Source organism: Panthera tigris, chromosome C1, assembly GCF_018350195.1.
Source record: "Panthera tigris isolate Pti1 chromosome C1, P.tigris_Pti1_mat1.1, whole genome shotgun sequence".
Lineage (NCBI taxonomy): Eukaryota > Metazoa > Chordata > Mammalia > Carnivora > Felidae > Panthera > Panthera tigris.
This window is the reverse complement of record NC_056667.1, coordinates 49,766,038-49,792,961: the sequence shown is the minus strand read 5'-3', so window position 1 is coordinate 49,792,961 and position 26,924 is coordinate 49,766,038. Positions and strand designations below refer to the sequence as shown.

Below are 26,924 nucleotides of genomic sequence, written 5' to 3'. Positions count from 1 at the left end.
ATGAATCATTGCATGAGTGTACTACCTTCTCTGATATGTCTTAAAAGAGGTTAGATTTTTATCTATCTAGAAAAATGTTAAAGGCATTCCTATTTAAAATAGGGAGGAAGGTTGGGGAGTACAACATGGAAAGTTCAGGGTGCCTCTAGACAAAGACTGAGTGGTGAAAATAGTCACCACTGTTCACAGGGAACAGTCAAGGGAGGGGTCTGGTGTGAGTGTTTTTCAATCCCTAACACCTATAAACATCACCCAGATAAACATCATCAGCTGTTAAAATTCAGTTGCTCTGGGTAGGGCCTAAAATTCCTTATTTAATTTTTTTTTAATGTTTATTCATTTTTGAGAGAGATAGAGACAGAATGTAGGTGGGTTAGGGGCAGAGAGAGAGGGAGACACAGAAGCAGAAGCAGGCTCCAGGCTCTGAGCTGTCAGCACAGAGCCCGACGCGGGGCTCGAACTCACGAGCTGTGAGATCGTGACCTGAGCTGAAGTCGGCCGCTCAACCGACTGAGCCACCCAGGCGCCCCATAAAATTCTTTATTTTTAATAAGTTCTCAGGTGATGTTGCCATGTTGCCAGTCCTCTGGCCACACTTTGAGTAGCTAGGTTATACCTCATACGATATAGTGTCTCATATGGGTGTTCCTCATACTTGTGTAAGAGAAACTTTGATATGGAAATCTGAAAAATATCAGACATAAATCAGGGTGGTTACATAAAATATTCTATAAAAATTCACTATTGTGGTTCTTGTTATAAAGCTTGTAACACTGAATTATCTTAAAAAGAATTATCTTAAAAAAAATAAAGTACTGTCTTAAAAAAATAAAGGTTTGATTCACTTAAAGGAATACCCTTGAAGGCAAGGGTATCTGTAATAAAGTCTGGTACACTATTACCTGTCCATGGGGCCCATGCTTGAGGCTCAGCGACTGTTCTGCTTACTTGTTAGTATCTGGATGTGACTAAATAATGGTCTACAGATTGAGAATATAGTAAATATCAATTCTAGGAGGATTACTGGTGGCCAATTCTGTTTTCAGGTTTATTGACAACACCCCAATGGAGCTTTATAGGCTCCGTTCATTCAATCAATCAATATTTACTGAGTACCTATTATGTGTCAGATGCTATACGGATGCTGGGAATATAGCAGTGGGAAATACTCACTGAGTCCCACTGCTCATGGAGTGTACATTCTAGAGACAGAACACAGCAGCAATGGACAGTGGTATGGAGGGGAAAAAAAGTAGGGTTACAAATTATAAAATGATGGAAGAGAAACAGCAACTATTTAGATCACTGGGGGCCCCTCCAGTGAGATATTATTTGAAGAAAGATCGGGATGCTGAATATGATTGGATTTTATGGGAAAAAATGATATTTTCCTCTGTTAACAGTTAATACTATTTGCTCATATATTGTGTCCTTTGAGTATTTCATAACCCACATTCCTTCTCTGGTTTCAGTTGTATGACAAGGGTTTGGGGTAAGGAAAGTGGGGGACTTTTTAGGTCTTTCTGATGAGTTTTTTGTTTTTTATTATTATGGTTTTAATTTCAGTACGAGCCCAGGACATGAGACCTTAAATTATAAGCATAAACATTATGGTAAAAGGGGTTACTGAGCATAGAAGACAAAACTTAAACTCTGAACTTAGATTTAGGTTGCAATTTGGATCCTGTATCCACAGGTTTGCTATCTGTATGGCCCTAGGCAAGTCACTTATTCATTCATTCATTCATTCATTCATTATTTATTTATTTATTTAGAGACAGAGAGAGAGAGTACAAGTGCATGTGCACGAGCTGGGGAGGGGCAGAAAGAGAAGAAGAGAGAGAATCCCAAGCAGGCTCTATGCTGCCAGTGAGGAGCTCAATGCGGGACTCGATTTCAGGAACTGTGAGAGCATGACCTGAGCCGAAATCAAGAGACGGCTGCTGAACCGACTGAGCCACCCAGGTGCCCCACTTATCCTTTTATAATTCCGTTTTCATCTATACAGAGGCAAGATCATTCTATCTTGCATAATTTAGAGTAATTAAATAAAAAACTTGATAAACAGTAGGTACTCATACAATCGCTAACTATAATTTTTACCATATATCCAAAAGCACTGTGCATAGTGTCTGATTCAATGTAGGCGCCTGCCTGTTGGTTTCCTTCCTATTTATGTGCATTATCAGTTTCTCTGCAATTTTTCATTTGTACAGATAAACAAGAGTTGATGGTATGTGAGTTTTTGCTTGATAGAATTTCATAGGACTCATTTCATCAGTGCATGATTAGCTTCAAAGCTTCGAATCTAACCCAGTTTTGAGATAACTGGGAAATGAAACTAAGTGGAGGGAACAAATGTAGCATTGTAAGAGAAGCAAAAGTCAGCTTGAGGTTGTCTGCTGTTCTTAAACTAACATCATCTTTCATCTCCTATGCCCTTCTTCCCAGATAATAAGAGCTGTGCGCTAAAAGTGCTGAGATAAACTAATGGGGAACAGGATACTACAAAAGACATTTGAAAGAGCCCATGTAATTTACTGCATGTCTGGTTTGTTTTACTTTCCAAAGCCTTCCTGTTGCTCAAGGAAATTTGTCTCCTCTGGCAACCTTCGGCCCTCTTTTGGCCGGGAGTTCTAAAAAAGCATTTGAGGGCAGGTAAACAGATGCAAAGCTCTCTGAGTGAGGAGTAAGGACAGGCCTTGCTTCCTGTGTCACCTCTGAGGCAAAAAGAAAGTATCTTTTAGTATTTGTTTTAGAGAATTATCTCCAATGTAGGTAACCAAGATTCTGCCAGTGCATTCAGATATACATAACTCCCAACATGTTCTGAAGGTAATTTACATGAGTGAACCACTAAAAGCCTCCTACTCAATGAACTGTACCCCTGGGGAAAAGCTATGCAGGCCCGGATCAGTGTGGGAACAACATAAGGGTGTTCTCTGTGCCAAAAAGGGGATTGGGCTAGATGGAAAATCCCCAAAAAGGACCATCTGGCAGCATAAATTATCCATTTAAAATGGCTGGTGTGAGTTAATGACACCAAAGTCACCACGAACATGTACAACATCCTTTGGTTGAGTTTTAATGTCCCCTCAGGCCCTGTTTCAATTATGACTTTCTATGCTGAATATGGCCACATATAAACGTATCCACTGTCCTCTCCCCCCCACCCCCGTCTCCACTCCCAACACATATACCATGAAACTGCATTTTTCTGTGATGAAACAGGGATACAGAATGGAGCACCAATCCAAGAATATAGTATAATTGTGGGGGATTTCTCTATCATGCTACATATATAGTATCATTACCCCCAAATAAGCCGGCCATTAAACTTCCATTATTTAATAACTGTGAAGGATACAGGCATTCAGATGTTAAAATTTATGATCATTTAAATCATAAGGTGCAAACAGGAATAGAATTACTCTGAAAACAAGTCACTAGGTCAAAGTACCCTATATTTAACCTACCCTCTCTGCCCCCAATAGGCTTCCCAAAAATCTACTTAAGGACCCAGAGAACAGTCTCATGGTGGGGGAGCTTCACGTATATCAACACAGCAAAGCAGCTTCAATATGTATAAAACTGCATTAGTACAACACTCGAACACAATGTACCAAACCTACCTATTTTGATTCTGATTTTCACTGAAGCAGGTGAACTGGATAGGACTCTAATTAGCCTTTTAAAAAGGGTTCAAAGAAGTTGTACATCTTTTAATTTTTTAATAGCACATAAACTTTTCATTGGCACTATCCTGAGGTCTTGCTGATGATGCCATTAGTGGCAATAAGCAGTCAGCAGTCAGCATTTTCATTTAGGCCTGGGTTTTTTTTTTTCTTTCTTTCTTTCTTTTTTTTTTTTTTTTTTGAGAGAGAGAGCATGTGTGAGCCAGGGAGAGGGGCAGAGGGAGGAAGAATCTTAAGCAGGCTCCATGCTTGGGGCAGAGCCCAACGTGGGGCTCAATCCCACATCCCCAGGATCATGACCTAAGCCAAAATCAAGAGTCAGATGCTCAACAGACTGAGATACCCAGGTGCCCAGCCTGGGCTTATTTCTTAGCCACTTTCAGTGAACTGGCATGGGCTAAGTGTGGCACGAAGCTGCACCTTGACAGACGGTCCACCACACCCTGAGTGCTGTGTTGGTAATAATTAGAAACAATGAGAAAAAGGAGACTAATGTCCCCATCTCCCTACTTGCCATATCACCAAGTAATGATCTCCTTCAGCAGGTTTCCGACCCCCAACCATGAATTCCTTGAAAGCAAAAGCCACAGCCTTCCCATTCACCCCGGAGTTCCCAGAACCAGGCGGTGTCTCATCCACAGAAAGCTCCCTATGAGGATGGCTGAGTACGTGAGTGAGCCTGCTAGGTAGAAGCAAGGCCAAGTGAAATTTCTGCCTTTCAGTAAGGGGAGTGAGATAAAGGACTCGTCCAATGGGGCCCGAGGTCTTGTTCGGTCTTGTTCTGTTTTCGATTATCATACAATAAAACTGTAGGGGTGGGGGATGGAAGGTGTACGTTTCTGTGAACATAAACACACATATAGATGGATTACTGAACCCACCACCACAATCAGGATACAGGACAGTTCCATCAACCCCCAAATCTCCCTCATGCTATTGCCTCTGAGGACTGCTTTTTAACACGTCAGGGAGGAGAGACAGAAGTTAAGATCTGAAGACCAAAGGGTGGGCTCAGAAATCTCCTTGGTGCCTGTCTGCTCTTGCAAGGAATCACTCTGAGGCATAGGTGGGGGAGAACGATCAGAAAGCATTTTGTTTTAAATTTACTCTGTGCTATGTATAATTCTTAGATGGGTCATATATATTACCTTATTTAATTCTCAAGAGCACTGAAACCGCTATTATTATTGACAAAATAAAGAAATGGGAACATTTATGCTCAGAGAGGTTAGGTCATTTGCCCATAATCCCACAGCCAGCAGGAGCTAGAGCCAGGATTACATTCTGTCTATTCCAAAGCCCACACTCTAACCTCTTGATTCATCTGACTTTGCAGATTGAGGAAGGCACTGGAGAAGATTCTCCCTTGTTCATGTGGAGGTTAGACATTGATTAAGGTTTCAAAAGGTTCCTGCTATCCAAACTATTCCTCTCAAGACTCCAGAGCCAAGACTAGACTATCCCGGGAGGTCAGAATAGCAGTCATCATTTGCTTATTTCACTAGAGATGGACATAAAGATAGTTGTTCCATTTAAATAGAAAAACAATCATGATGATAGCCAAAATTAGGAAAAAAATATTTAAACATCTCCTCCTTTTACACAAATCTAAGTATAAACTGTGGCACAGGGAGCCCAGTCTCCTAGTCCAGTTGAAAAAGTTGACAGGTTTCTATTTAAGAGTGTTCCAAGACAATCCAAAAAGCCAATCCCCAAAGGCTCTTGGCATAAAGACAAAAGCAAAGGCAAATGCATATGGGATTGTAGTGCAGGTAAAAATATGGAAGCGTCAAAAACCACACACTGTTCTTCCAGCCTTTCATTTCAGTTGAACTGCTGCTTTGCACGGCCGCCCTTTCAAGAAAGTAGCAGCCAGAGACAAACAAGTGTTCGTGTTCAGCCCGTCGACTGCTTCGAGCCTGCTTCCTTCTCTGTACGTGGCATGGCCGCCATGTGCATTGTAGGCCTGAGCGCGCCCGCCCCGCTTACCTGGCTCCACTTCATGCCATCCGCTCGACTGACTGCCGCTTCCCGGGGAGCGCCCTTGGCCTGTGTAAAATGGCTCTTCACCAGGACTGTCCATTTCATCCTCCACGGACTTGAGGCGCTTTGTGGAGCTGAAATAATAAACGGGTACAAGTTTAAAAGCCTTCCAAACCACCTCTCTTGGACACTGCATCTCTGGCTGAAAGAAAGCCAAAGGAGGAAGTAATTGGGCGACTCGGTGGAGTTCTAGGACTCTCTCTAGGCTCAGGTTCAGGTTAGTGAGTCACTGGAGGTGGAACAAAGTCGTGGGTCTGTGTTGTTCCAAGTGTCTGGGTTTGATTTTTATTGTCCCTCAAGATGCTGCCACTGCCACATCCTGTTCCTTTCTCCTTTGAGGAACTGGTGGCTGGCTCCTGCTCTTGTCTCCACCGGGAAGTGTCCGTAAGAAGACCACATTTCGTGTCTCCTCAGGCAGCAGCTGGCCCCTAGCCATCAGCAATGTCCCTAGACCTCTGGCACCCCAGAAAGGGTAAAAATCAGGGTTGACAGCTCTTTGAGAAAAGCTTGGATTGCTTTTGGTTTTTTTTTTCCCTGTGTTTTCTCATCTTCCACTTGGATCTGTTCATTCAAAAAATATTTGCTGTGCAGCTACAATAGTCCAGATTCTGATGTAGATGCTAGAGATAATACAGTGAACAAGACAGATAAAAAAAAAAAAATAGGGGCAAGGAGTGCATTTCCCTCTGAGAATCGGGGACATGGAAAAAAGAGCAGCCCTATCCTTTTTATGCCCTTCCTCTTTTTGTGCCTCTACAGAGGTTCCCAAAATGAAGTTCTGGATTTGTTATTTTTGTAAAGGCATGATTGGGAAATTTCCAGAATGTATCTCATTTCTTTCAGTTGAAGGACTGAATTTTTCTCCCAAGTTGAGGCTTCAGGAGTAAAAAGACAGTGAAATGCCATGTTGCTAATATGTTCTAATTGTCTTAATTGATTATGTCACTAACGTACTAGCAGAATGAATAGATTTCATACCTAGTGGGAGTGCCCACTGGGAAACCTCTTCCTCATGTGTCAGGGTACAGAATTTTTAATATGTTTTCATTTATCAAACACATGCTGTGTCCCTTCTATGTACTAGGGGCTGTGCTAAATGCTGGGATATAGAGATGCATGAGACACGGCCCCGTCTCATAGACGTAAATAAAATTGTGCAAAAGAGAAATACAGGTACTATCGTGCAAGCGCATGTATGACACAGTGGGTTCATTGATGAAAGAAGCAAACAATGATATGCCTGGAAGGTTGGGAAAAGCTTCCTGAAGGAGATAGTTCCTGAGCTGTAAAGAGTGAGTGTCAAGGACACAGGGTTTAAGGAAGGAAAGGGCACAGAGAGGCTGCTTTTCAGCTCATGCACCACTCAGGCAGCCATTATTATTTCAAAATATTGAAATACTTCTATATCAATTGGCAAAGTGCCACTGTCTCAAGCTCTGTAAGTTTCCCCACCCTTGCCACCCCGGTATTTGCCCCAGGACACCCTCACGATCCAAAAACTAAAGGGCTAACGTCTCTGGTGCATCTGGGGCATTCCAGGACTTAGCGTGAGCATTGTGGCAGAGCGACCTCTGTTCTAATCGGTATGCTCATGTCACACAGGTTATCGGACATTCTGAACATCACCCCCAGGAGGGAGGTGTGTATCAGGCAAAAGCCACATCATGAGGAAGGCGTGACACACACAGAGAACTGCCAGGTGTTTGGCCTGGCTGAAGTCGGGGGAGGGCCATCGTGAAAGAAGTGGGGTGGAGGTTACAGAAGAAATTACATATCTGGATTTTGTCCTACAAGCAATGGAGACTCCCTGAAAGAGTCTCAACAGGGAGTGACATTAGAGTCGATTTCAGAAAGGTCACTCTGGTCATTTTGCAGATGATGGCTTTGGAAAAGCAAAGAAAAAAGGAGACAGAACCTACGGGCAGGGAGGTGTTTAAGAGGCTATTGCAGCAATCTGAATAAAAAAATGTGGAGGACCCAATTTAAGGCAAGAAATTTTAACGATTAAAGTTGGTATTCCAGTATTCTTTGCCTTTAAGTTCTATTCTCATTAAAGCCAAATCACAGGAAGGCAACACATCTGTAGCATGCTAGCTTCGTACCCAAAGGAAAAACCTTTCATAACTTATTTTATGTCCTTTGCTGGGCTTTCCTTGAAGTTCAATGAAAAATAGCCACTGGAACAACTTTTCTATATTTTATGTGAAACTACATCTGAGAGAAAAAATTTTTAAAAATATTTTTAATGTTTATTTTTTGAGAGGGAGAGAGAGACAGAGAGAGAGAGACAGAGAGAGAAAAAATGTGAGTGGGGGAGGGGCAGAAAGAGAGGGAGGCACAGAATCTGAAGCAGGCTCTAGGCTCTGAGCTGTCAGCACAGAGCCCGATGTGGGGCTTGAACTCATAAACCAGGAGATCATGACCTGAGCCGAAGTCAGGTGCTTAACCAAGTGAGCCACTCAGGTGCCCCTAGACATTTTTGATAGAAGGAAGTGCACATAAAAAAAAATTATTCCAAATACATAAGCCAGAAAAAAAATATGGACACTTTGAATTAATTTCTATTGTTTCCTTTTATCAGAAATGCACATTATATAACATAGTGCTTTCCCTTCTTGCCTTGGCAACCAGGAATCTCAGGATTAGACTCTTGGTTAAGGTTTCTGATCTAACAATCTCTCCTATCTTTTCATATGGTCTCTGGCCTCTCTATATTTAACAGTACTTGCTGTATTTAAAAGTTGAAAGCCACTTGAAATCATTCTGGAAGTTGGTGGAATAGAAGTTAAAAACAAAATACATATTTCCCTGATGTTTCCTGGTTAATAAAAGGCAAGACCTTTATGTTCTGATGTGACTGTGAGATCTGTAGGGAAAGGGCCTTCTTTCTTTTCTTCTTTTTTTAAATCTCTATTGCCTGTGTTTGGCTAATAGCAGATGTTCAAAAAACTGCTGAATTGGGCTGGTGACTTAGAAACAGCCACATGAGTACTTGTGACAAGCATTTGCCAAGTGTCATGATTCAATGAGATCTAACGCAAAAGGCCAACTCCACTCACTGCCCATCATTCTTCCGTTATTAATATTTTTCTGAGTTTCTAAAGCTTTTGATTTCCTTGATGTCCTTTAATAAAAAGCAAATTCCCTGTGCAGGTATTAAATCCTAAAGGTGGAAGTCTGTACTTATTAGCTCTCACCTTAGCGTGAAACCAAGGACTTTTCAGAGGTTTGATACAGGACAAATGTCTGCAGGGCAGAGGAACAGAGTGGAGGAGAGAAAAAGATCCAAGAGTGAAGAAAGTCAGCAGTGCCAAGATGGACAAGTGGAAGGCTTCGAAGACAAAGTTTACTGACTTCACAACCTTGACAGTTAGTTTATCTTGATGAAGTTCTTTGGGAGAAAAAAAGTATATTTTATCCCAATTTTTACACAACCCCTTCTATGATTTTGGAGATGTTTACCATGAAGAGGTACAGAGCTATAGTTAATGCCTATCAATCTCCTTTATTATTTGTTTTAATGTAGAAATGCATCAGTCATTGATTCTGGTTTCTTGCTCTTGACTTTTGAATACACTGATTCTATTCTCCCAGAAACATTTGAGGAAAATAAGAAAGTACCAGTAAGATCTCTACATAAGAGGGAAGAGAAATACTCTTTTGAGGAGTGATGCACCATCTCTTTCTGTGTGTGTAATTTGTTGTGTTCCTAGAAAATCCACCCAGAAATTAAGGTAAAACTATTACCTTCATTCCAAATGTTTGTTTAATTCCTACTATATGCAAAGCATAAAAGCCTTACCTTGTACCCACAAAACTGCAAAATGCCTCTTTCCTGCACGTTCATAGTACCCTGAACTGAAATTTTTCATTTATTTGTCAGTCTCTACCATTAGATACAGAAGCTCCTATTACTTGACTTTATATCCACAGTGCCTAGGACAATACCCTTGTTACTTAATAAATGTTGCCGAATTGGGGCGCCTGGGTGGCTCAGTCGGTTGAGTGTCCGACTTCGGCTCAGGTCATGATCTCGCAGTTTGTGAGTTCCAGCCCCGCATCGGGCTCTGTGCTGACAGCTCAGAGCCTGGAGCCTGTTTCAGATTCTGTTGTCTCCCTCTCTTTCTGCCCCTCCCTGCTCATGCTCTGTCTCTCTCTCTCTGTCAAAAACAAATAAACACAATATTTTTTTAAATAAAAAAATACATAAATGTTGCCGAATTACACACCGTCCTCTATGGGATTTAACAGTCTGGATGGGGAGGCAGGACCCGTACAGATCTCAAAAGATGGTAATAATAATTCAAGGTAGCAAACACTAAGTATCCAGGAAAAATAGGGATAGTAGATATTCCTTTTTGGGGGGATTTATGTTCTATTGTTCCTTACTGAAAGAGTGAGCCCCATTCCTAAGGGGATCCAATGGGAAAATATCATGTTTTTAATTAATTAATTATTTTGAGAGAGAGAGAGAAGGACAGAGAGACAGAGCGCACAAGTGAGGGAGACGGGCAGATGGGAGAGAAAGAGAAACTTTAAGGTTCCAAGCTCACTGCAGAGGCCAATATGGGGCTTGATCCCATGACCCTGGGATCATGACCTGAGCCAAAATCAACAGTTAGATGCTCAACTGACTGAGCCACACAGGTGGCCCTAGAATACCGTGTTTTTAAAGTTCCAGCACACCTGAATTTGAATATAGACTCTGCCATTTACTAGATCTGTGACCTTGGGCAAGTTACTTAACTTCTCTGGGTTGTGGGTTGATCCAGTCGGTGTTAAATGGCAACACTGTCTATATTGTAAAAGTATTGTGAATATTAAATCATATCAGGTATGTAAAGCATCTCACACAGTGTCTGCTACAGAGCAAGTGACCAATTAATATTGGCACAGCATGAACAAATATTGATTGGTGGATGAACTTTTCTATATGTAAATCTGGGGTATTCTTCTGGGCACATTTTCTAACCTGTACACAGATAATTCTGCTGAGTCTATATATTTAGAGAATAATTTTTTTAAAAAAAAATTATCCTAGGAGAGCCTAATGAGAGTAAAACAAACATATTACCAAGTTATTAACTACTGCTGATGTTTATAATTAGCTCCTTATCAGGGTTAGTTATTTGCAGAATATGAGACTGACAGTAGCCTTTTAAATGACATTAAAAACCAGGTTTCCACTCAGAGAATCACAACAAAAGGCAATCAAACAGCTGGAGAAGTCCAAAGGATGGGGGTGAGAAGCACTGTTTGGGACGTCCATGGTACATGCGTAGCACACATATGAAAAACAAACAGCCCATCAACTTTTAAATTAATCACTGCCACAAGTGTTTGCAAAGCTTTTTCATGTTGACTGAGTGCCGTTACACACAATGTCCCTTCCATCAGCAAACATTCAAAATCCTCAAAATGTATTAACATCCGAATGCGTTCACAATCTCATTCTTTCATTATAAATGTACTTTGGATTTCAAACTTTTTTTCCCCCCTGAGGATCTGATACTACAGTGAACTAAGGGGAACATTTAAACGACATGAAAGATGAGGGGAGGATTTGGTGGTTGTATTTAGGGAATAACTGTTTCTTTAGCTGTCTTCGAGGTATTAGTAATGACTAAGCTGATTCTTTTTCTTTTTTCCCTTTCTTCTTTCTTTCTTTTTCTTTCTTTCTTTCTTTCTTTCTTTCTTTCTTTCTTTCTTTCTTTCTTTCTTTCTTTCTTTCTTTAAGTAATGCTGGTTAAAATATATAAAGTCAAGGTAAGAAGGAATCTCTACCAAGGAAAATTTCTATAATTTGGCCATTGTTTTAAATTATAAAATTCTGGGGCTTGCTTTAAAGAAGAATATACCTTTGTGAAACATTTTTTTTTTTCTGCAAAGTACACAAACATTAAAGATCATTCTACACCATTCTTTTCTTTGTTGTCACAGTCCAGTGCTAAAGCCAATTTGTAAAAGAATACTGTGGGTTTAATGCCTAATCCCTTTCCTTCTGGTACCGGTTATCCAGAGACAACAGGGTCTTGCAAAATGCTTCGTTTTGATTTGGGCTTTGTGACCTCGAGGGGATCAAGAACCCTGGAATCATTATCTGGTTGTGCTCTTCCAGTTTTACTTTTTTAAAGGTCCCCTGGTGCAACAGAATTTATAATCCAGCACCCCCACCCCTCCCTGTGCCATAGGACTGCATTCATTTTTACAACCTCACACCTAGATATCAATGTCACAGGCAACTCCAGTAGCCTGGATTTTGAGGCCTTTGGGGGAAAAGCGAAGGGACTGAGATGTAATATCTGCTGTGGGCATGGGGACTGGAACTGGTGTCGCCAGTGTCAACATTTTGCCAAACAAGCCAAAACAGGTGCCCTATCCCCTGGTCAAGAGCTGTCCTTAATCTCCTGAGAACATGCTGTGTTCATCATGCATCTTTCTCTATGCTTTGCTCATGTCTTTACCCCACCCAGACCCCATTCCTTTTCCTTCCCATCTTGCCAACCCTAACCAACATTTATCACTGAACTCAAGTCTGTCTTTTTGAATAAAGCTTTAACTATTTTTAGCCTATGCCACACTGTGTGTGTGTGTGTGTGTGTGTGTGTGTATAGATGTTTGTTTGTTTGTTTGTTTCTGCTGTATGTGCATTTGCTTTCTCTTCCCAATGAGACTGAAAGTCTGATGGGGCTGAACACACTTCTCTAATATCTTCTACCAGCAAACACACATTGCAAGTGCCTCTAGGCTCAAAATCAAGGTGTGTAACTAGGGAGAGCCACCAATCAAATTACCTGGTAGAGGACGTGCTGGGTAAAGACCTCCTCATCGCTCCTGGACTCATGCTGTAGTATGAAGAACTTTCCAAATCTGAGAGAGAAAAATTTGGGCCAGTTCCTGCAGCTATTGGTGCTAGGAAAAAAAAAAGTTATGTTCTGTGAATAAATGATCAATGAGGACACATATCATTGTTGCATTTAACACATTTTATTTCTAAATTTCTTTGATAAGCTTATCCAAAATCATCAGTAATGAACTCTGACCTCCAATTATTGTTGACAACAAAAATCACCTATAACAGAAGGACTCTGTTTTATATTTTACCTTTTATCTTTTCTCTTTTTGTAATAATGGCAAACTGTCACCAAGACTGCAACATTCCTGGATGCTTTTAACAAAAACGCCTCCATGTTTTGCTTTGAAACTTTTCTTGGATGACCAGCAAGAACATTCTCTGGACTTTCCTAATTTTGGCTGATCTTGATAGCTTTCACTCATCAGCATTTTGGAATTAGTCCAGAACCACAAACTCAACTTTCTGGGTTTCCCATTGTCAATTTCCTGTGATGAAAAATGTGTGATTTCTCCTTACTCTGAATTGCCATGGCACCTACATATGCCATTACTTTAGTTGTCCCACCTTCTCCCTGGAGGCAGTGTCCTCTAACCATGGTTCCTGGGCTGCAGTTCTTAATAAAGTTTTACTGGAAGATGGTCACACCCATTTATTTACATATTGTCTCTGCTTCTGCACTGTGATAGCAGAGACAAGCAGCCACAACAGACACCATATGGCTCACAAACCAGAAAATATTTATGTAGAAGTTGCTGAGGTCTGATTTAAGGGATTGGTAAGGATAATTTTGACTATATGTGATTTTCAGAGCTGATCCTTAGGTGAGATGTGATTCTCTGTATTTTTTATGGTCTGGAGCCTCCAGACCACCTTGTTTACAGTAGCAGCTTAAATAAATATTTTTGAATGAATAAATAACATCTATCAATCTTCTAAAACAACTCTGTGCACAGCTAGTGGTACAACTATATTAGTACAAATATTCTCTTCTTTTGAAAGATTATGCAAAAGTGGGAGACACAGATTCATGTATTACTGTATTAAGACATTGGTTTGAGAGTTAAGCCCAGGTAAGTGGATATATAAATAAATTAAACAGAGGCTAATATCCATAAGAAGAAGGGATAATTAGAAATATCATGAACCAAGGACTTTCATTGCCAAGAATGGTGCAGGGTAAGGAAGGCGCTTAGATGAAAGACATATCCCCACCCTGAAACAACTCTAGAGGGAAGGCTGGCAGGTTAATTTCAATACAGTGTGATAAGTCTTTTGCTCGAGTTATTCCTAAATTTATATGGCCACACAGAAGTGGGTATCCAACCCAGCTGGGGAATAAGAAGTTCCAGGGGCAAAAAAGGCCTCAGAAAACATGATGCCTGGGAAGATGTTAAAAGGATAAGTGGGGCTCACCCAACTGAGAGGGATAGAGGCATGTTAGGTAGGGGGAGCAGCATTTATAAAGGTAAGAGAACATAAAATGAATACTGGTTTTCTGATAACTTGGTGTGATAAAGTTCATAATACATGGGAAAAAGAGGGGAAGGTTAAGGTCAGTTTCCGAAGGCCCTGGTAGGGTTCTTTAAGGACAGTGGATGTGAGTCCAGCACATTCCCTAGTTTATAAGCTATCAAAGCGCTTTATCACACTCTACTAATTGGGGGCCATTGGGGCTATATTGCCAGCATCTAATATAATCCCTGACACCACGAGGCAGTCAGTAAGCATTGGTCAACTGGAACTGGTTGCCAGTTAAAGGAGAACCAGCAGAATGTGAGAATGCATCATCAGACTTGCCTTTATAACCTAGAAACATCATCCTGTGGTGAGGGTAGGCATGGGGGACAGGGCGGCAGTTGAAGAATATAATCAGTAAAACCATAGAGGCCAGCGGAGTCATTTAAAAACGACAAGGTGGGGATGGGTCTAAACTCAAGGGATGAGAAGGAGGAGCCTAGTGTAAGTTATTTAGGAATTAGAATCAGGAAAATGTGTTAACTTCTTCAGTGTAGTAATAACGGAAAAGGGGGAGTATGGGACGGTTCCCAGGATTACTACTTGGGCAACTGGGTGAAATGTAGTACCATAAGAGAACTATGTAATCAAGGAAAGGGGGGAAGGGATACAATAATATCTAAGAATAAACACTGAGTTGTTGGGTTAATAGCAATGGCTAGACCTTAATCACAACTATATTAAAACAGTCACTGCCAAGAAATAGAAAGCTCTAAAATTCACATATACTTTTCTGAAATTCAAACATATCTCTTAATGACAGGCTGTAATGGAGGAAAGGCCTTTAGTTCAAAGACGAATGGTTAGACTTGACAATAAGTGTAAACAGAGTTCCAATGAATAATTTTGCTAGCCATTCCCCAATTTGCCTTTATACTAAATTTATCTGCATAGTTTCCCCTTTTATTCCATAATATTTTATGTATGAAATAGGCTCTGGGGGTGGGGAGGAGACTACTCAAATACATCACCGCTCACCTCTCTTAGCAGCCTGACATATAACAGGTACTTATTAATGTTTGTGCCTCCGTGGAGCTTAAAGATCCACACGTCTCATTAACTAAAGAAGAGAGATGCAGCTGATCAGTGTCGAGGGTATGGATTTAGATTTTTCTTTCAAAGCCTTGGGATGGGGCTCAGGCATCCGCTGAATGCAGCAGGTGCATCATGCCTGAGCACCGGCCACAGTGCGCAAGCCTCACTCCCAGGCTCGGAAGGAAAGATAAAGCGAGATGTGAGTGAGAGACCTGGCTGGACTGAGAGAAGTCTGGGGCCCTCTGCCCAGCGGCGCTTACACTTAACATTCTATTTACCACATTCTACTCTGGAAAAAGGTCCTCTGCCTAGATTATCTTTTCAAAATGTCAAGGGAGCCAGAATAGGCGAAGAATGGAAGATACAGTGTAAATATAGTGCGCACACCTCTCAGAGAGACTTAAAAAAAAAAAATAACGAACCCACAGAAATGTTCCTTCACTTGCCCATATATTGACTTCCTGTTAAAGCACTTAGCACAGTGTGTGTGATCTAGCAAACGGCATCAGGTGGACTGGCAGCGTTATGACGCTTCTCGAAGTGTCTACTGCAGTTATGGTGTGTAACTTCAGGGCCTGGAAAACTGGCTATGAGCGCCTGAAAAGTTTTATGACATCATTAGATTTCTGAAATGAGAATGGGTTTCACAACCTGGGTTACATCGTCCTAATAAAGCACCAACCCAAACTCTGCGTTCTTCAGAACAGTCAGGTGAGGAAACATCCCCCGGGAGTGTCTGGGTACATATGTCTCACATGAAGGTCAGCCGATTGGAATGCGATCAGATTCAGTGGTACGGTGACAGTTAAAGAGAAAGCCTCAGACCTGTGGGGAGGGGTTACCATTAAGTGTCCCTGCAGTGAGTTGGGTATTCTCAGTGCCTCTCAACTGGAGAATAGGAAGAGCCTTAGAGAGGTAACTAGGAGAGGTGGGCTTTCAGCCGGCTTTCCTGAGTACCTGGGGACCATTTTTCTTATACCTCACTCAATCCACAAATCAACCTTTTTTAGAGGACAGTACCTTTTCTACGAGAGAAAAACTAAGCCCTGAAATGAGGTTAACTTGTTTGTCATGGATCACAGAGAGGCAAGAAAGAGGGAGGTCCAAGATTAAAATTCTAGAATGTCTCACTGCGACACCCATTGCTTTTCCTGTCATACTACCCTGCCACTCATTTACAATATTTGCCATAAACTTGAGATGATAAAAAGGTATACAGTGTCTCTGTCTCACAAGGTTTACAACAGAGCGGAATGACGAAACAATACTTGAACAAATTCAAGGCTGAATGTGATAAATCTCATAGGAGAAATGCAAAGGATGTGTTAGGAAAATTCAAAGGCATGATGGATCATATTGGCTCACGGGATCAAAAAAAGATTCAATTTCAAGAAGGGTTGGACACTTACACTTAGGCTTCAAGGATGGCAGGATTTGAAGAGGCAGAGGAGAGAGTTTCTAGGCAAATGACAGAGTATGTGCGTAAGTTTGGAGGCAGGAAGTACAGTTAGTGACCTGTGGGATCCATGACTGTTTCTGAGTAGGGAAATGATCATTGTTGAATTGAGAAACATTATACAGAATGCACAAAAGGGGACTAAGGGGGGAAACCCGTTGGAAAGTTGATGCAGGAGTTGTGGCAAGAGGGAATGGAGGCCTAAACCATGTTGCCAAGAAAGAAAACAGAATTTTCACAATGGATGTTTGTCACCTTGGTAAACAGGTACAAAAGATCAGTGTCCAGATGTGCACTGTGAAAGGGCATACACAAGCATATGGATCATACCATTCTAACAAATATAAAATATCAATAAGATGTATGTAACACAATGCACTTCTTAGCTAATAATAGGAATAAGTCCTTTTTGCAAATTGGGGAACTAAAAGTTGTCAAGGGTTAAATGACTTGAACAATGTCTGCCTAGGATGTCATGCTGGGCTTCTGAAGCCAAAGACTAACAGCCTGCTGATATGTCACAGAGATTATGTAGCCACTGTCAATCAAGGGTGGGGATGATAAGGAAGGACTGGACCAACCACAACACTTTCTGTCTGTTCCATATAGTGTGAAACCTGATTTTGTTCCACTTGTACTCGACCCTAGGCTCTATCATTCTTAAATGATCTCATACATGACATTTTTTCCCCAGCCAGATTGAGTGCATTTTGAGGACCAGACATCCTAGGCCATAGAAAAAGTGCTGGTCTCAGCCTGGGTGAGACTGTCTAGAGTTTCAGCCTTGCCAACAACCACCCGTGTAGCCGAAGTCATTTAAACTTTTGGACCTCACAACTCTCATAATAATTATGTTAGAAATGCAAACTCACCAGCACTGCCATGGCCATAACCAGCACAATAACAAAGCTTAATGTTTATTAAGCATCGTTTACGGGCCAGATGCCGGTCTGGGCCCTTTAAGCACATCATCTCATTTAAACTCACAGCGCTCCTGGGAAAGAACTGAAGCACAAAGAGGTGAAGTAACGTTCCCTGGTCGTGAAGTCAGAGGGTCCTACCAGAGGACCTTTAATCCTACAGCTCCAATAGCCTTTTCCGTGTTCGTAAACAGCTCTGCAGAGTCTTGTACGACAATCAATAATACAACACAACAGATGATGAGCAATAAATATGTCCTGAATTAAGGGGAATCAGCAGTCACCCTCTCCATTTGCCCTCTGCGCCCCCCAACTTTACACAATGCAAAACGAAACTCAGAAATCCATAAATCTACACAGGAGCGTGAGGACTGGTTCCTCGACTTTCTTAAGTAGCACTGCAATGACTCACACCCGAAGTTTTTGTGGATTTTGTTTCATAGAGGAGTTTTTCTCAAAAGATTAACTTTTGGGAATCGTCTCATCGGATGTCATTTCTAAGCCCTTTGTCCCTTCCCCCCCACCCCCTTCTTTCCTGTCACGAGTAGAATGCAGTCTTTGTGTCATTTTTTAATAAATGGTTTGCTATTAAGGAATCATTATAGTAATGTGGGCTATTGGAAGAAAGGGGTTACTTTAGTAGCCAACCCTCTTAATGACCTGCTCTTCTGTACACATTAGTAGTTGGATAAGGTTGTGGTTATTGAACTTCTGCCATCCACCAGAGACAATCTGCTTGGGCTTGCGTTGTTGGAAAAGAGAGGGTGATGGAAAAAAAAATTCTATCCAAAATTTCAAGCTACTCTGCCTGGGGGATGACCGTACACTGAGTTTACAACTTGTTCAGCAGGAATCCGTGGGGAGCATTAACTGAGTGACTAGTGTGGCCAGCCTATTGCTAACGGCCCATAGTCTCTGAGATGCTGCCTCTTATGGGATTCGACAAATTTCATGGAGCACTTTTCATGTGTCAGGTGCTGTTCCAGATGCTTGAGATCCATCATTGGACAAGATATATAAGGCCCCCTGCCCTTGTGGGGTTTACATTTTAGAGATGAACGATCATAGCTGCCCCTTCCTTGAAACTCCATGGCAACTAAGGAATATGGACGCATGGCTGATAGGTAACCTTCAAAAAAGACTACCAGGATATAGTACTTCATTTTCAATGTATTAAATAAGTAGGAAAAAAATAAGAGAGGTGTATTTCTCTCCGGATTGTGTAATCTTATGTACTCACTGGGACTTTGGGAACTTGTCTATTAAGGCTTGGGGGTAAAAAACATTCCAACAACAAGCACACAGTTCTAGAGGCCCAGCACAATTTAGTGTTGTTTTGCATTCTAGTGGCAAAGATCTCATAAGACAGTCCATGTCACTGGCACAAAAGGAGTGAACATGGGAAAATGCTTGGTCTTCTTTCTATCAAAGGCACAGTTGTAAAATACACAATGCTATGCACACTCAAGCAAATCTGGAATCATCGTTAAAGGGAATTAACTTGGAAAGTAATTTATGGCAAGAAAATTCAACTCCTTTGTTATCTTCCTTTTACTGTAATATGCTTCCTGAACACTGCCTATGAGAGAAGGCTTTTAGAAAGAAAAAAAAAACACATAAGTATAGTAAAATTAACTCATTTTATCAATTTGTGCTGTTGGCCAGAGTTTCCTGACTGTGGCTATGAGGGGCTGTAAAACTGATGAATTTGCATGGAAAAAGAAACCAGTGTAAGTAATTTGTGTAAGAGGTAACACGGACATACACGGCTATAATTCAGACACCCTGCAGATAGCAGACCGCCGCAGTGTGAGCAGTTATGGGTTAGAAAAATGACCACACTGCAGTCAGTCTGACTTGAATGGAAATCAATCATAAAGGTACGTTCTCTGCAGCTTCTACGCCACAGTCTTCAGCAACTCCTGTGCCAAGCAGATTTCTGGTCTGTAAACCGCGTGCTGATCTCCTTTTCCTACCCTGCCTTTCTAAAAGGTCTGACCAAGGCAGGCTAGGAGTATAGTTTTCCAAAATGGAACATAAAAGAAAGGCACTGGACCAAAACAAGGATTTCCCTCTATGTGGAAATGAGCTTCCCTGCTATTATGAGATTTAAGCAAGGCTTTTTATGAAACATAGTATTAGGTGCCAAAAGCGAGCAGAATGTTTTAACCCCGTCAACGGCATCTGCGGATGCAGACAGAGCACCGTTTTCACACATTCACATTTGTGGACACAAGTTAAGAAATATGTGGGTTTGTGGTGCCAGAAGGGGGAGGAAGAGGTGAACAGAGAAATTTTTATTTCAGAAAAAATGTTTCCTTCCCATTAAAACAGAACAATTCTCTGATACCCTCTTCCTCCCTGCTCTGAATCTTGCAGATGGTTTATCTTTGATGATTGTGAATTCAGTTTGTGAGTTAGTGTATTCAGTCACTTTATTGCCACGAAGGAAGCTTAGTCTTGGATTTCAAGAAACTTAGGTTATCTACTTTATAAATGAGGGAACTATTTCTACTCATTTCTGTATTCTCCTCAGCACACAGCATGAGATGCTTCATATATCACACATGCAACAAATGTTTGCTGAATTGAATGAAAATGATATGAGCTTATTAATAAAAAACAGCTAAGAACTAATATTTATTGATCGTTTATCATGTGCCAGGCTGATGTGCTATGTGTTTTTACCTGAATTATTATCTCACTTCAGCCTTGCAGTGTCCCCACAGAACATGTATTTGTTTATTCTCATTTACAAATGAGAAAATTAGCTGTAAGGTTAAGTAACGTGTTCAAGATCACACAGCTAGGTCAGTGAGCCTTAAATATCTCCAGATATCAGCCCAAAGAAACAGAAGTGAAACTTAACATTTCTACTCTGTCTTTCCTTCATCATCAGTAACTAGAGAGATAGATTCAACAAGATTTATATAGAAAAAAAGATCATGTATCAATTAAGTGGGAAACTTCTATCTCATCATCTTCCTTCTTTGCATTTCCAGGGCTTTCCAGCTGGGAGTATTGGCCAGGGCTTCCCGGGATGGAGGGCCTGACACTGGTCGGGCAGAGCAATCCACAGTGGGGTTGGCAATGCTGACTGAGCTCCTGCATTAGTGGCTTCTGCCTTTGGGACTGAAATCGATTTTCTGCATTTTAGAGTATCATCTCATCTTAGCTTTTGGTTGAGGTCAAATGTGGTACCCGTTTAGTATCTGATACAGCCTCAGCCATGGGATTAAGTCTTCCCTGACAGGGGACGGATATGATGGCATAAGACGCCTTTCCACCACTGTGATCTATAACCAGGGAAGGGCTTCTAAACATAAGCCCCTTTACCAAGAGTGCACGGGGACTGTCTGACCATTAGCTGTTAGGAAACCAAACTGTATCAACGGTCTCATCCCAACAACCTACAAATCCAGCTGTCTATACTAATAATTCTCAATATTTTCACTAAGAACTATTTTGTCCCCCTCCTCCATCCACTGGAAGATCCTGGGTGTTAATAGGTACTCCTATCAATCACAGACTGCATTAACTCAGTTCCCCTGTCAGACTTAACACGTGGCTCTGCTGAGCATGGGCTGTAGTGATCTCATCCTGGACGTGCCGATGGTGTCACCAACAAGAGTCTTTCTAATCAGCAGGTGTTAGCTAGGGAAATATATGCCAGCCAAAATCTCAGTAATATTTGTGGTCTTATTGTGCTGGTAATGTAAAATTTCTGTTAGGCTTTTGAAAATCTCAAAAATACCTTTTAGTTTTCCAATGTTACCTATTGGATAGGAATATCTGCTCTTAAAAAAAATTGAGGCTTATGAGTTCATATGGAAAAGTTCATGAAAAAAATCACATTGCGGTAATGACCTCAGGGTGCCCCTGTTCCTCACAGGGAATTTTTATGTCCATAATATATAAGAAAGCAAAATTCAAATACTATAGAATTGAGTACTATTTAAAAAAAAACTGATTACAAATAACCAAGGTGTGGCTAGTGACTTAAAAAGTTGTTAACCTGTCAGTGTTAGATTGAGAATTTTAAAACATCTTGCTACCCATTAGGATACCCTGGAAGAGAAATTTCCAGAATAACGCAGAAGTATAGGTTGGGCTGAAAAGTTGAGGAATAAGAATTTTCTGGCTTCCTAAAGCAGATGAATTAGATCTCGTATTGGCATGCTCTTATTCCATCAGAATTAGTAATTTGGAAGGGGTCACGGGAATGGTCCTTCTAATAAATGGACTTTTAGAACTTGAATCTAAAATCAGTCCTTTTTAATTTATACATGCACACAGAGCACATACAGACACACACACACACACACACACACACACACACACACGTTTTTAATAAATTTGCTGATAGTGTGATCCCCTAAAGGATCAGCTCTGAACACACACAGTAAAAGAAGACCAGGGACAGAGGCTTCGTTCAATAATAACCATTGTAGTCACCACTGTTGAGCATCTAGGATATGCTAGACACCTGACATTCTCTCACTTAATCCTGAAAACACTCCTGAGAGGTGTTACTGCATTCAGATGCAGGCCTAGAACACAGCTGGTATAGAATGGATTTGCTGACTGAATAAATGATTGCTGACTAGGAGGAGAACATAGCTGAGAGAGGGGGATCAGTAATGCCCAAAGTCATATAGTGGTAAATGGCAGGGTCAGATCCTCACTTCTATATCCTGGGCCATGATACCACGCTGCCATCTTAAATATGGATTTTATATAATGTATTACATCTAGAGAGCATAACCCATGAATTAGCTAGAAAAGATCAGAAATAGACGAACATATGATCAGAGATCACTATAACAAATTCATACATATGTCAAGGTGTTACATGTTTTGGGGCACCTGGGTGGCTCAGTTGGTTAAGCTCCTGACTTCAGCTCAGGTCATGATTTCCCAGTTTGTAAGTTCAGGACCCGCACTGGGCTCGCTGCTGTCAGCACAGAGCCTGGAGCCTGCTTCAGATTCTGTTCCTCCTTCTCTCTCTGCCCCTCCCCAACTCACACTCTGTCTCTCTGTCTCTGTCTCTCTCTCAAAAATAAATAAACAATAAAAAAAATTTTTTTAAATGTTAAAAAAAAAGTGTTAATGTATTTTGCTTCTCTCTGAGTCAAATGTTTAAAATGAGAATGCTCACAGTCTGGTCACTTTAGCAAGAGCTTCAGCTAAGAACCAAAAACATAGGGTCCCTAAGATCCTGCCATGAGAACTCTCTAACAGCTTTAACCAGGAAGGTTGTAGGGATAGGAGTGTCACAGAAAAAACTGGACTTTCAAGCATAGCATTGTCTAATGGATGTGCTGATGTCATAAGCCTCTTGTAACCATAGTTTTTTTTTTATGTTTATTTATCTATTTTGAGAGAGAAAGAGAGAGCAGGGGAGGGGCAGAGAGAGTGAGAGAGAGAATCCCAAGCAGGCTCTGTACTGCCAACGCAGAGCCCAATGCAGGGCTCCAACTCACAAACCGTGAGATCACGACCTGAGCCGAAATCGAGTCAGACACTTAACCGACTGAGCCACCCAGGCGCCCCCTAACCAGTTTCAAAATCAGTGAAATGGTGGGCATAATGCCACTGACAGGGCCACATCGAACACAAGGTATCTTGTACATTTCAATTTGTGGTAAGGATGGGGACACCTCTCACTTTGTGTGGCTCTTTCTCTGCTCGATGAGAACAGAATGGGAAAAATCACATGTGGCCCCCCCTACTGTGAGCTGGGATTCGAAAGAAAGAGTTTGATGAAAATTCCTATTACTGCCAGTTTAGTCCATTGGCCGCTGGCTTTGCTGTCCAAATAGTCACCCCAAATATGTCAAGAAAATTAAGAGAAAAAAATTATACAACAAAACTGAACTAATTCGATTTCAGTATTTATTTTGAAAATGTATTGAATTAGAGTAGAGGAAACCTGCTAAATGAAGCCAGCCAGACTGATATTTTCCTTCCTAACAGTATGGTAATATTTATTATTTTGTATCTCCATGAGGGGCTGATTAAAACTAGAAAACATTTGCAATGTCGTAATATATTCAGAATAAGGTGGCTTAGGGAAGCAAAATGAAAACATATACAGGGCCAGTCAGTATTTTCTATTCCACAACTTAACAGACTTTCCTTAAAAACTGCATTTTAGCGACAGGCATTATGATTTTTTCAAGGGTCGCCCATCCTTTCGTCTGCGGCACACCATACCTTCAATGTGGAAGAGGTGCCATTGACTTCTACAGATAGAAAATGTGTGATGTTCATTTTAAAATTACTAGTAGAGCCTGCTATTGACCATCTAATTATGCCGAGTTCCATTTATAAACATAGCTAACCACTAAGTTTATGGAGACTTTTTGTGCCGCTTTAATAGGATATTGATCGAGAGCATAGTTTGAGTGGACTGCCATTGAATTGTGTAATGGCAAACAAAAGGCAAGGTCACAGCCACTGTTCATGCTAGGGCTGAAGTCTATTTTTTATTATAATCTTTTTGTTTCTTCCTTTAATGCTTACACCCAAATGGCTTCTTTGGAAAGAAGGGCTTGCTTAAGAATATGAATTTTAAAATTAATGCCCATGCAATGATCATAGCCAATAGGCCACTTGTTCAGAAAAGAAAGTTTCAACTCTCTTCTCCTCTACCAAGGATCTAAAATCTTGCAACTGCTTAAATGGCACCCCCCAAGGCCTGGACGTCTGGAATCCCTCATCCTATACCGATTTCCTCACGAGTCCTTCTTTGCAAGAACATTTTGTAATTTCCAAGTTTGGGCTTGTTCATATCAAAGAGCTGCATTTTCATACGGCACCTTGGAGCTGAGTTAATTCTGCCGTACGAGTTCCATCGTGTCAGGTTAGCATACCGCCAGTTGTTCTTACTGCATTGCTCGCCAGAAAATCCGTGCCTATGGATATGGGTTCTCAGAGACACACAAAGGACCTAGAGACTTCAAAAGGAAGTTGAAAAGGGAACTGCACCTCGGATCCGAGTGATGATTCTCGTGTGAGAATACAGAAAGAGTGCACATGCAGAAGGCAGCAAACAGCCACTAGGGTGCTACCTCATGCCAGGCTGAGGCATATGCCTGGCTCCGTTCACTCCCCCTCTCCATTGACAAACAAGTCGGGAGTCCTGTAGCCACCCAGCAGCCGGGCTTTGTGGTAGAGCCAGGACAATTCAGCTGCCGGATTTCGTAGATTATGCAGCAGCGTGATAGGAACCAAAAATTCGATCTGGGTAACTGAGAGTGGTTTTTACACCCAAAGGCGATGCTAAGGCTGGCCACAGTGTACTGGGAACCCGGGCTCTTCCAAATTCCAGGGCCGTGAAGTCATTCCTAGCCACGAAGTTTACTTAACCCTTGCAGCCTGCTCGGGTGTACAAACCACGGCTGGAAAATGAGACCCCGCCAGGCCAGAGTCACAATGGCCTGTGTGTATTTGTGGTTTTCCTCTTTCCCCACGAAGTAGTTACGGATTCAGAGCCACCCCCACCAACTTCAAAGTAGAAGAGTCAGCACTTTAGAAGGAAATGGGCAGAAGCGGTGGATTTTTCGGGAGGATTTTCTGGGTTCACACCAGGAAGGGTATTTGACGGTCTCAAAGCACACCCTTGGAGGAGAACACCCGTGCAAAATAAACAAGAGCGGGTGCTGACCGAGTCGGCCATCAAAGTGGGGTCATTTAGCAGCTAGCCGAGTGCGCTCTCTTGGTGGCAGCTTCATGGGAAAGAGACCCATCTGAAAAACGCTTTTCGAGGGCTTTGTTTGAAAATGCAGCATCACGCAAGAACCATTTCAACAGATGGTTCCTGTCCTTTTCCTCAGTGTTCTGCTGAAACAACTTTAGTGATTCTGAACTGCGTTGTTAGCACTTGGAAACCCCCCTCCCTCGGAGCAGAGAAGACCTCTCTCTGCCTCTGGCACAGTGTCTCGCGATCTGTATTCCCCCTTCCCGACCCTCTCCTGGAACAAAGTAATAAATTACTCGAATGACTTTCAGATGGCCCTGTCACAAGGAGGACCACATATATACATCTACTTTTATGCTGTGGTACTTCCTTTGCTGCTAAGAGAAACAGAACTCTCCTTTCTTGCCTTTCGTGGATTCGACATAATGCAAAAACGGAAAGGGTAGGTGGGTAGGCAGGAGGCGAGGGTGAGAGGGGAATTAGTGAGAGACCACAGCAGGAGCCCCTGATTCTAACAGCTCCATGCATCTGATCACTATAATCTAATGTCAAGCAACCTCGCTGCCTGACCCTCACCTCTGAATGTGTGAAGCTAAACCAGCAGCTTTTCTCTTGAGTTTCTCTGCCATTGCCACCCTGTAGTAACACGATTATAAACAACAAACTTAGCACGCGGTTATTTCAGTGAATCCTCAGGAGGAAATGCTGAAATAGCACCTCCCTCCTCTGTTAAATTTAAAAGGAGGAAAACGAGAAACAGAAACTAACTGGAAACCTGAGGAAAGTAAATATTTACATCAGCAGATTTTAACATTGAATACTAAAGATTCAGGAGGAGGGAAATTTTTCGAACTGAGGCCACCACCAGTTTGACATTTCCAGGCCACATATGTGGTCATAAGTGTGATGGGGGGAACTGGGTGGGGCTGAGATCAGTAAGAGGGGGTTAAGAAGAAACGTGCAGCAGAGTGGAAGAAATTCTAAGACTCTGAGGCCATTAAAAACATCCAGTTAAAGGCTGAACTATTCACAGAATGAGTAGTAATTTTGGAGACTTGGGGAGATGACCGGCTGGAGGGCAGGTGATTTTTCGGGAAGTGAGACTGTTCTGTATGACACTGCAATAATAGATACATTTGTCAACACGCGGAATCTAGAACACAAAGAACTGAACCCTTATGTCAACTATGGACTTCTGTTAACAATAACGGGTCAATATCAGTTCCTCCCTTGTAACAAATGTACCACATGAACAACACATGTTAATATATACAGGAAACTATTTGGGGAGGTGTAAATATTAAAATTCTGTACTTTTCACTAACCTAAAGCTGTGAACCTAAAATTGCTGTAAAAATAAAGCCTATTCATTAAAAAAAAATATATCAGAACTGAAAACCAATCCGGGGGAAAAAAGTTTAATTAAGTGTTTGAGTTTACACGAAAGTAGCTTCAACCTTTTTTTAATGCACAGATTAACAAGCTAAAAGTTTATCAACTCTAACAAGAAATGGTTTTTTAATAAAAACACAGAATCCAAAGATTCCGTAGCTCTCTAATGCAGTTACAGGAGAGGTCATGACAAAAATGTCTGCAGTCAGTTAGCTGAGCACAGCAAAGTCAAAAGAGCAAGTTTCTTAACCTCTTTGAGCATCATCATCTTCTTCAACTATAAAAAGGACAATAATAGCAACCATGGGAG

At 41.5% G+C, this 26,924-nt stretch overlaps 1 protein-coding gene across 13 annotated transcripts in view; it reads right to left on the bottom strand.

Moving 5' to 3' along the window:
• Positions 1 to 26,924, bottom strand: part of NFIA (nuclear factor I A) — a 371,559-nt gene that overhangs the window by 94,958 nt on the left and 249,677 nt on the right. For all 13 annotated transcript variants that reach the window (XM_042997406.1, XM_042997401.1, XM_042997402.1 and 10 more), the window contains 2 exons: positions 12,533 to 12,650; positions 5,685 to 5,812 (listed from right to left, as the gene is read on the bottom strand). In XM_042997406.1, the coding sequence (XP_042853340.1) occupies positions 5,685 to 5,812; positions 12,533 to 12,650 (246 nt within the window). The remainder of the gene's footprint in view (positions 1 to 5,684; positions 5,813 to 12,532; positions 12,651 to 26,924) is intronic.